The 12,149-nt window shown below is 39.4% G+C and overlaps 1 protein-coding gene across 3 annotated transcripts in view; it reads right to left on the bottom strand.

Moving 5' to 3' along the window:
- TRAK1 (trafficking kinesin protein 1) overlaps positions 1–12,149 on the bottom strand; it is a 109,450-nt gene that overhangs the window by 67,229 nt on the left and 30,072 nt on the right. For all 3 annotated transcript variants that reach the window (XM_074575259.1, XM_074575262.1, XM_074575260.1), the window contains exon 3: positions 3,392–3,586. In XM_074575259.1, coding sequence (XP_074431360.1) covers positions 3,392–3,586 — 195 coding nt within the window. The remainder of the gene's footprint in view (positions 1–3,391; positions 3,587–12,149) is intronic.

The following is a 12,149-nucleotide window of genomic DNA, read 5'->3' as shown; positions in this document are numbered from 1 at the left end:
TCGAGTGGAGATTTAAAATTTGGTCACTATATTTTAAACTTTGTTCAAAAGGATAACTACAAATGCAATTGTACACTGATACACATATACTATATATATTTATTGAATAGGCATACACACACAAATTTTTATATCTCTCTCTCTATTTAGAACTCCCCACTTTCCTACTTCTGTGGGCTTTTAAATATTTTTAAGTAATCCAGTACTGAGGTTCAAAGGTTCAGACATCTATCTTGTTCAAAACTTACAAAAGGAGCGGGGACAGAGCTGGAGATATGGATCACAATCGAGACAGAGGGTAAAGAGCCACTGAGTATGGTAACTGGTCTACGGCAGAAGGAAGGAAAAAAGGCAGCTCTCAGTTACCATCCCCAAAATCAACCTCCACTGCCCTTGGATGGCGGGGTGGGAATGCAATTACAACCAGTGGAAAAACAGACACGTTCCCCTTCCCTCATTCCAGTTGTTCACAGTAGGTACCTGAGCATCATTAAAACAATGAGTTACTGTGCAAGGCTGTCACTATTGTGTTACCCTACAGACTACTTCCAAGGTAAGTAGTTACATTTTAACTGGTGTGGTGAGAGGTTATAAAATGTTGCTCTTCCTGATAAGTTCTCTCCCTAAACAACAGGAAGCCTTACAAAATAAATATTTACATATATTAATAATGCACAATGTTTACATATATTAAAATATGCACAAACATCCCCTTTGATCTCCAGTATTTCTCAGTCTGTGAACATTTCCTGAATAAAGCAACATCATATACCTCCCTCCCTGTTAAATCCTAGTTTCGAGGCTGATCAACACTATAACATACCAGGAACCATAAGTAATCAAAAGGCTTAACTCAATACCTAAAAATACTCTGCACTAGTTCAATTTTTAATATTAATTTTATTTGAATTATCTTTGCGTGTCCCTAAGAAGCTTGAAGAAGGTAAAGCAACAATCTCTATGTGTAGTGCAGTTTAATTCTGATAAAAGTATTTATTTTGCAGCCAATCCTTTTCTGTTGCAGCAAAAGCGATGAATTCTTCCTTCAGTTAAGGAAAACTGACAGATTAGGAAATGTCATTTTTATTATTTATTAAAGTTAACTACATGCATAGAATTCTTAGATCACAAGGATACTGTTTTGAAATCAGTGGAAATATGTAAGATTATACTAAAACTTTCCAATAGACAAGTTACAGTATTTGCTCACTGCCTTGTCAAGGTTTTTAAAACAAACTAAACAGGTACAGAAGGAGTGCCTTAATTGCAGCACTGAAAATTAATCATTGTGCAAGCACAGCCACACCCGGGAAAACACTCTCCAAAGTGATGATGGTATAATCCACAGGACTTTTCTGTGAACTTACTTAAAATAATATTTTTGTTAGTTATTTTTTCCATAAACCAACATTTACAATCAATGTCAATTTCCAAACATGCCCAAGTTTTATGACCTTGCACACTCACGTATAAATGCATTATATGACTTGTTCATGATAACTGAACAAGGATAAAGTCAAAGATCTCAGTTTCCAGAGTATCTAAGGCTCAATCCAAGTTTGCTTAAACTTCTTAAACTACTATTTATGCACAAGTGTCTGTATATAAGCAGTAAGGAATAACCTTTTATTTACAGAAATTACCCTTGCTCAGCTCTTCTTCTATAAACAGTTATTTCCCAATGAAAGAAGAAAACATATGCTGTGGCAGGATCTACACTCGTAACTTTTTTCATTCAAGCCAACTGACTGGGTGAAATCTTCAATCACAGCAACATGACAGAGCTGCAGTCATTATATTCGTAAGCTAAAAGCTGGATAAAATTGTTTAAGTACCCAAAGTTACAAGATGCTACTCCTATCTGATTTCTCTGTCGTACATAGCTTCATTTTGTATCCACCCCCAACAGTCATGCACTATTACATGTGATATGGGCCACCAGCATCTCAGTTGGAAAAATTAGGATGCTTCCACACGATTTTTGCCTTCCTTGCCCCACTAGCAAAACATCTTTCCCATGGTTATTGCAACAGCCCACCCGCATAGGCAATCTTATTCACAAGACAGGACCAATCCGGTTACCAAAGACTTTGGAAATCTGACATTTCAAAACATGTCTTTAAGCCAACTTCTGCCATCATTATAGCAACACTAATGGACTGATACAGAACAAAGAGTTGCAGTACAACTGACTCCACAGATCAGCTTCAGCTCACCTCTCCCCCCTTCCCCCTGTTTTTGTCTGATTGGTGGCAAGTGCAGAGCATACGCAAGCTAACTACTGAAATACTTAATGCCTTCTATTGAAGCACTACAGTCAGAAACTCAGTTCTTCACATTCTTAATGCTTTTCTTTACCAACCTTGCTCCTTACAAAGTGAATTCAGGTGCTTCAAAATGCAATTAAGCCATCTTTGCAAAGGTTTGTATTGAGCCCTGTAATTCATCTCTTCTGAGCTCCACAGTGCCTCAGTAAGTCTACCTACATCTACCTACTACTATAATCTATGTAAATCCACTATGTAAGCCCAACTACCACAGCTATAGAATAAAACCTTTTGGCTTGATACTCTACAGACTATTTTAACATGCAATACATGCAGAAGTGCAACAAAAATTGCACGTTCATGGGAAACCATGGAGGACGGGGGGAAAAGGAACAATCATTTAATTATACATTACTCGATCAGCAACTAGAGGATTAATCATAGAAGTTTTCTGTACTTGCACAGCTAAGTCAATATCAACAGTGGAAGAACCCAGACAGTCATAAATCCATTCACCATGATAAAAGCATTTACAGGCTCAAACAAAAGAATGAAAAACCAAGGTCACAACACTACACACTTTCCCTCCAGGCACAAAAGGTACCTTTTTGTCCAATAGTACAAATATGAACAAAAGAAAGAACGAAGGGACAAACCATCCCAACCAAATGCTCAGAGTTTGATTCTTCACAAGTCTTTACTAGAAGCGTAAGCTGCAGAAAAACGATTTGATGTCATGCTGTGATGCTGGCACACAGTGCCATCAGACAACAGTGCAAAGTGTCAGAGACCATGATACAGGTCTAAATTTTCTACATTGTATATGTAAAGAAAATTTCAGTCTCTTGCCAGAGAGATCATAAGCAAAAAGAAGTATTTCTTTTTCACCAATATTTGATAACGTGGAGGGGAGCACGCACAGATTACAAATGCAACTGCTGTTTCTAATTAAATGTTTCCTTTGTTTCTATCTACTGCAAACTTGAAGACCAAAAGCACTAAGTCGAGAACAGTTCTCATGCTTTCCACAGTTGTAAAAGAATTGCACAGATTCTTCAGAGAAAGTATCAAAAATAGCACTATTTTATTTGTTTATCAGTACAATTTCTGAATTTTTGACTTACGGAAGTATTTCAAGGTCTCTTCTATCTGTTCAGTTGTTAAGTCAATATTCACATCGGGAGAAATGAGAGGTGTATGAAGCCAGTCGTCGTGGTCATAACCATAGATTGTATCTGCTCTTAGCTTATAATGAGGCAGCTGCTCTTCCAGTAGACTGATGATTTCAACTTCAGGAAGGTTGGTACTATTGCACACATCTGGTAAGAGAAGAGGACAATTTCTGTTAGCTACTATACATACAAGCTAGCAAAGATGTCAGTTTGTTTTGGCATCAGCAAAATTTTTCTGCACGTAGAAAACAGTTAGAAACTGGTCGGTTTAGAAGATATGACTAGCATAAATGATCCCGAAATAGCATATTTACTAGCAGAAAACACAAGGGCATGCTTTGGGGACAAAAAGCCCAACTTCTAGAAGCAGTGACTCATCTATTGAAGAATAAGGTAGGGGTGGGGTGTGGGGGAATAGAGAACAAGCAAGCATTGACCAAGAGAGGTTACTCATAACCTGGATATGGAGAAAGGATTAGTGCATACAGGAACTTACATTTTTGATGTTCTACTTGACAGATTATTTTTAGCTTGCAAGCTTTACGTATCTCCTTAGTTTGGTCTTTGACCACAGTTCAGTACCACTACATTTTTTTGCCTTTGCTGCTGGCAGATTTTTCTCAAGAAAAAGAAATCCAGGATTGCAATAGGAAACAGTGTCAGAGTTCACACCTAAGATGCACTGGTAAAGTTGGCTGAAAGAACTTTTAGGGAACCTTTTGACACTATCTCGACCTGCATTCTGTGTTATCAGTCCCTCATGTTCACAAATATATCAAGTTTGCACACAGTTTTAAAATGGATGCTGACAGCCATCAACAACTGCAAAAATGTTGCAATTTAAATTGGAGATTTAAATTTAGGACAAGAGGGAGCTGAGAAGTTTTAACACAGAAAATTCCAATTCGACATAAAAACTTTTTCACCATAAGGATGGTCAAACATGGGAACAGGGGCACAGAGAGCCTGGGAAATCTCCCATCTTTGGAAACGTTGACAACTTGACTAAACAAGGCCATGAGCACTCACTTCAAAAGACCTGCTTTGGGTAGAAGTCATAACAGATGACTTCCAGCAGTACCTTCAAACCTACATTATTCTATAATGAAGAATTTTCTGTGCGTGTGAATACCCAAAACAGGCATGAACATTTCAAATATATACATCTTAATTACCATATAAAATTAACTACAATGTCTTGCTAAATAATTACTAAGAAAGAGAGCAATGCCTGGTATGTTTCCTGTAAATACTTAGTGCATCAACCTGCATTCCCATTTCCGTGCCAGGACCAAAAGAAAAGAATACCACAGCCCACCACCATCACCCCCACCCCCACACATACAGAATAAGAAAGAGCTATTTAAACCTATTTTGGAAGAGCAAGCACTAGGGAAGGTTGCTCCCATGCTGTGCAATGCAGCTCCATCTTTAACCAGTGCCCTAACTCTTGCAACTCTTGCTCAGAACCACTCCACAGTAAATAATGAAGACAGTCAAGGCCCTGAGTCCACCCATAGGCCTTTATTGCCCTGACCAAGCTCATCAAGGACCAGTACCCTCTGTCCAGTGGCCCAGGAGCTCCATTTAAAGACAAGTCCCCCTGTGTAGTTCTGTAGGGTAAGTCTGTGCCCAGTTCTGTCCCCTGCTGACACCGACTCATTGCCTGAGCTTCCTGGATTGACTACAGGTCCACTCAGTGTCTGGTGTTTGTCTGATGATCACTGAAGAGTCAATTTTAAGCGTTACTGCCAGTACCTCTGCCCTGCTCAGGAACAAAGGGACTGGGCTCTGTCAACAGGCATCCTGCCCTTCCCATCCTGTGGTCACACTCAGCTGCTGGCAGAGCTGCTCTTGCTGCTGCTCCCTGACAAAGACTCCTATTTTCATAAGGTGCAGGACTGATGCAGACCTGCAATTCCACTGCAAGCTAGTGGAATTCACCTCTGTCAGAGGAGTGGAGGGGGAATGGTGAGTAACACATACTTTTCTATAGGCCATCAGTTACCTTTTGGTTTTTTTTAAAAATCTTTCTAATCCAGAAATTGCATTGTCATAAGCATCACCCCGAGCACTAAGGATGGCAAGAATGTTACTATTCTATCAGACAACAGGGCAGAGGATACAAAGATGAACTCAGAGTGCTAATCTCCTGCCTATATCCTTTACGGGATCCTATTGATTAAAACTAAAATCCATTTGGCAAAGTCGCGTTATACCTTATGGTTCAAGGAGCCTGCTATTATCGACCAGGAGGTATTCTCCTCTGTGTTCATCCAGGCTGTTCTGCTAACTGTTGTACATACGTAAGCGTTCTCCAAACCTCACTGCAGAAGCGTATGTGCAAATGTTGGTAGGATTAGGTACCCACGTATGTAGCAATGCTCTTTTTGTGGAGTTCCATGCAATGTGAGAGTCAGCCTGCACACGTCACTTTAAGAGGTCCTTGCAGCCCTCTTGGAGGACTAGTAACTTGCACAGAGAAACAAGACCTGTTTCCCATGTTTCCAAAGCTGAGAGGTAACCTGTAACTACAAATCTTTCGTCTTCCCTGACTGCCTTTGTAATTGCTGACAACATCCATCTTAGTGCCTGCAGCCATTTGAGTTCAGAAAAACCTTCTAAAAAACACATTGATCTCAACTAAACATTCAAAGATGTGTGTACATGCATACACATAAGGATTTTTTAATATATGAATAACTACATATAGGTATGTAGATATACTATACATATAAGTAGATATACATATAGATATACATCATTGGATTATCTAATTGCTCTCACTGTCAAAAATATGGGATTAATTTTTTTTTTTGTTAGTGTTCTTTAGGGAGGCGGGGTTTGGCTGAAAAGTTAGTTTGCCTCTTGTGAAGAATGTAAGAGTCTGCACAGCCTGACTGAAGTGGTGGTCTTGGGAACAAGGAAATAAAAATGTTTAAAAAATTCAAACCTTTTAACTAGTATTTCAAAAGAAATTGGCTGACTTTATAGGTAGAAAAAGAAAGCTTCAGGCAAATAATTCAGTGCAGAGAAGTAAAATGGTTTGCTGTGTCATAAAAACTAGCAGAAAATGGAATGCAACAGAAGTTACCTATAAAATTTAGGAGGTAACAAACACACAAAAAACCAGACCCCACACATGAACACACACAAGAAACTCATAGTTTTATTGTGGAAATTAAATCCACCAGAATGTGAAGGACACACAGTAAATAAGTAAGAATTATAGTGGAATACAAGTCAACCAAGACAATTTCTCTGCTCTATCATATATCAAATCTTGAGTGTTTCTAAGCAATTCAAAAGGCCTAACAACTGGAAAATATATTAATAAGTAACTGGAAAGGCAACTTATTATGATGCTATTGTCATTAACTTCTATTGCGATTTTAAAATCTGTATACCAGCAGGAAATAGAGGCAGGCTCTGATGTAATTGCCTAATTAGAAAAACAGGACACTGTAATTACACTTGTGGATGACTAAATATTAGTTCACCATTTAAATCAGAGCAATATTGTCACTGCTACAATTACAGTCTTCCCCTTCACTTTTTCCTCCCCTCCCTTTTCTGAGGTGCAGGCACTTGTTATGAGAAGGTATGCTGACTAACACCATCCACTATCCTGAAACATCAGCTACATTTTACAGAAGACCCTGACTGTGCTTCCAGATAGTTGTTATGAATATTTCTGATTAAACTGCAAAGATACTATAAGTTAAATAAGTCCTCTACTCAGAATACCCAAGACATCATTCATGTTTTATGATCAAGTTAACTGAAGTCCAGCAGACATAAAGCTATTGCACTTCCTCTTGTCCTAAAAGGTACATTCTTTTTACTGAGTTAAATATAACACCATAAGCCTAAGACAATTAGCTGATAACTAATAAAAGTGATATAACAAAATACAGTTGAACTATATCCTCAGAAGTTGCTCTGTTACAGATTTTGTCTAAGCCATTTTAAACTTGTGGTTTTCTGGACATCCTTGGCAAATAAAAACTTCTACAAGCAAATTACAAAAACTTAAATAGCTAAACAAATTATGAGCTCATGGTTCTTACTAAAGTGTGGGTCATTCCAGGCTCTGCTTTTGAAATAAAAGAGTTAAGAAAGATTTTCTAAGGCTCTTGCATACTGTAGAAGTCTGCAGCTTCCAGCACTTTGTAGAAATCGTTAGATATAACCAAAGAAAATTTGTTCATTCTTTTCCACACTATTTTTGCAAGTAACGCATTCCAGTGCTTTGCATTTCCAGTGCATGTACAAACACCCTCACCTCTTTTTGCTGCAAAATATATTCTTCCACACCCTATTACTCAGATGATTAAGTTCCTCAGTCTGCTTTACAGGAGTTTTTGACATTATTCCTCTGTATGTTTTCTAAATGAGATTAAACCAAATTCTTTCAGAGACTTTTTTTTTTCCTCTGATGATTTTTTTTGCCTCATTTTCTAATCCACTCTTTCAACAAAGAAGATGCAAAACTGGGAAGAACACTCCCATTGAGTTCTCTTAAGCATTTTTTTCTTCCTATTTCAGTACCTCTTGGGTAATTATTAATTGATTACTTGTTAGCTCGTTCCATATCTTTTCGTACATTGGCATTTGACTCACTGGTGTATTTCCCCTTCTCTGAGCATCTTAAAACTCTCCACCACCTCCCTCCCATCTTAAAACAGCCACTAAAAGATCACCTGGTTGTTTCAAATTGTTTACATTTCCTCAGAGGAATTTTTATTAGACTTGCTGATCTGGATATCTTTGATTATTTCATCCATTCCCTCTCATGTAGCCAACACCCCTATCTATTTGAAAAGCACAGTAAGTTAACTTTTCTTTGTAGAGATTGAATTGAAGGTGGGTTTGGGCGTTTTTTTGGTAAATTACCTGGGAAAGAAAGAAGCACAATTTTTAGGGCAGCCAAGTGAGGGTAAGAGTACACTTCGTTAATTTGGGATGCACACTTACACCCCTCCTCTGCTGACAGTGGGTGTGAGGTCTAAAACAATGGGAGCTGACTGTATCGAAGAGGCACAGCACCTCAGGGACTGACACTCCCCCTCTGTGCACATAACATCACCCAGATCACGAGACATTGTGCAGGGTGCTGTCACCCACTGCCGTTTTCATCTTGCACTCACTCAGCCATGCAATACATTAGGTCACTTTCCATACAGCGATAAACATATATTTAGCTGTCAGTGTTATGTGGATCGGAGGAACTATGCCAACGCCTCATGACCAAGCAATTCAACCTCAGTTGAGCTAACTTCAACCCAAGCTAAGTTCAACATGAACCACACGCAGACAGATTTTAAGATCTCATTCTGAACATGGTCACCTAAAGCAGCTCACCTGTCAAACTCCATTTCCTACCAGGCTTTTGGGTTTTACTTGTTTACAGCCATGACTGAATAGTCATATCTTACTGTAGAAATGGAACTGAGCTTGACTGATAAACAAGGAGCACCTATTTCAGCAGCAACTTCACATAAAAGTAGTGATAAAAATCAGAGAAAAGAACCCAAAACAAAAAGAAGGGAAAAGGGGTTGAGGGGGAAAATGGGGATGGGGGGTACAGGACACAGATGGACACAGGACAAGACACACGATGGGGGACACAGGACCAACCAAAAAAAACCCCAAACATATACAAAACACATGCACAGAGAAGACAAACACTACAAATCTCAAAATCTGTCATTTGCAGGAGTTTTTAGAAACACAATATAACATAGCTAATAAGTAGAGTCACTGCATGGAACACAAAATATTTAGTTTGGATCTGTCTGAATTCTTTTGCAAACCAGCCACAATATTTATGGTTTTATTGGTTTGTTTTCAAGCAGAGGCTCTCTTTTCAAGGTTAAAAGGACTTCCAGGTCTCTACAGAACCTGCTGGCAGGAGATGCTGCCACCTGGTGTTAACAAGTGCCTTAATACCCAAACCACCAATGACATTTTGTCAGCCAGTTTCTCATTTACAGCCCATTGCTGTAAATGAAGTAAAACAATTTCTCATAAACACAACCTTGCCATGAACCATGCTAGGGTCAGGGTGTGCTCAAGAAGGGAGAAGCCAGAACACACAAGTCAAGACAAGAAAGACCACAACAAAACTACGCAGAGACAGCATCATCCCCAGAGCACTGTGCTCCAGAGTTGTGGGCTTGATGGAGGCTAACACCTTGCAAACAGCTCAAAGCAGCTGTGCTACCCTGAAGTGCTTCCTCCGAAACAATTGCTGTACAGAAGCCGTGTGTCCAGCAGAACAACTACACTCCAGGTGTGACCTAGGGGAAGTGCTGATCTGGCTTGGCACCTTTCAAAACACAAGCTCTGGTCATCAGGTTGTATCCCTGATGATACACCCTCCCTGAACATCTTCCAGGGGACTCTGCTGCATTGCCACCCAGCAGCTTGTACTCATCCCACAGCCAGAAAGGGACAGCCTAAAGTCCCTAAAGTCTGGGACTGTCAGAAGGGACAGTTCTAACTGGGGTCCAGAATTACAAGTATTTCTTCAACATTATTTAACAATTACTCTACACATATACCTGTAATAGGCAAAACCCCAGAACTCACCATACTCCCATTCAATTTCAGTTCTAGGATGTCCAAAATATGGCTAATTATCTCCTTCTTAAACAAAAAAACAAACTAAACAGACCTCAGTAGTCACTCTCAGGCATATTCTTTCACTGCCCACAACAGAATTAAAACATGGTAACTTGTCACAAGCTTTTGAGGCAGGTGAGGAAAGGGAAGTACAGAAGAGAACAGTAACAAAATTAGATGAGAGAAACAGGGAAACTCCCTGGAGAAAGCAGGAAGAATGAAGAAGTCTACTACTTTAATTCACAGAGCCACCTACTCCTCTCCCTAGTTTTCAGTTCTGTCCCATTTCCCACACACGTATTACACTCCCCCTTGATACTTAGCTCTCTAAAGTTTAAAACACAGAAACTTAAAAAAAAAAAAAAATCTTTGAAAATGGCCGGTCAATAAATAGTTTTTGAAAAAAGCACACAATACCTGAAAAGGGTCAGTTCCAGTGCTGGCTCCTTACTAGTTAAGTAAAAGGTAGGTTCTCTGGAGGACAGGCCTACCACATGGAGGCTAAAGTCCAGCCACATGTAACACAAGAAATTAAAGTTCATCAACTTGGGGCTATTTCATGCTAAATACGAGTGAATCTAGAGTGCTGATTTTGCTTCATGTGACGCATATACACACAAAGAACACAAATTGAAAGTCTGCATCCCTTCTCAGAAACCAAGGATCAGTAAGCACTCGGCAAATTTTCTATCCCTGTATGTAAAATGGCATAAAATTCTATAGTACATGTACCACCACACAAGAGAGCATTACATTTTCTACTATTTAAGTAGCAAGTGCCCTGTTTAAAATTCTCAGATTATTCAGTACCTCCCCCATTTTTAAAATTAAGAAATGTGCAACTCCATAATGCAAAAAGTCATCCCATGCCATTGAGCTGAGAAAATTCTGGAAACTCCTTCTGAGAAAAGTCACATAATCTAGCTTGACAACCAACCAAGAGAGGCCAAATCTACATTAGGATTCTCCTTTCTCAGCAGACCACAAGCCTAAAGCCTAATCATATTCCAGGGATGGTAGCAAGAAAGATGGGTCTTTCTCTAAATGCTTGTCCAGCAGATATTTCCTGGCTGCTTGTGGCAGCCCGATAGCCTCATTTGCCCAATGCTTTCTGTCCATTTAGACAATCATGGAATGGAGTAAAATAGTCATTACCATTGCGAACAGATTTACACAAAACTGAAAAGCAGAACAGTAGATAAGAAAATTCAACCCTGCAATTTGGCTGCTAGCTAGTCTACTGAAAAGGGAAACATAGCCTGTAGTTATTCATTATTTGAGCTCTACAGACACATGCATTAAGTTCTAACTGGGGTCCAGAATTACAAGTATTTCTTCAACATTATTTAACAATTACTCTACACATATACCTGTAGTAGGCAAAACCCCAGAACTCGACATATTCCTATTCAATTTCAGTTCTAGGATGACCAAAATATGGCTAATTATACTGAAGTCTTACAAATACTACTGCTGAACTCAGGACTGCACACACACAATACATGTGTATTTATGTAAAGTGTGTGATTAGCTTCTAGGGCAAAGAAAACTACTTCTAATAAAAAGAAAATTCCCCTTCCTCCCAACTCACTGACTTGCCCAAAGGGAAAGACAGCGTTAGCATCCTGCACATCAGAAGTTTCACTGCTGGCTGCAAAGTCAAACTGCTGGAAGAAAACCTCTTCAACAAGAAAGCTGTCCCATACCTTTAAAACTGAAGACTCCTCAAACAGCCATGGCAGCTTCTGTGACTTGACTGGCATGACAGGATTTTGGAATTGCAGGTCCTGCCACACCTCTAACCAAACCTATATTTAAGCAGTGGTTCTTCTGCCTCTAAACACAGAAAATACTGCACAAAATCCAATCTTCCATGGGAACATAAAAGACCCCTGCCAACCTCGGATATTCCCATTCTGGGCTGTCACAGTGAGGCTTCAGCTGACCTGTAACTCAGTACCGCCCACAGCACTTATTCTCTCCCACACATAGATCTCAACTGGGCTTCACACCTTGTGTAGGCAGGGCACCACAGGAAAGGCAAGGCAGTATTTATAGTAGCCAAGTGGGCACATTCAATCAT

This window comes from Larus michahellis, chromosome 2, assembly GCF_964199755.1.
Source record: "Larus michahellis chromosome 2, bLarMic1.1, whole genome shotgun sequence".
Lineage (NCBI taxonomy): Eukaryota > Metazoa > Chordata > Aves > Charadriiformes > Laridae > Larus > Larus michahellis.
This window is presented reverse-complemented; position numbering and strand designations above follow the sequence as displayed.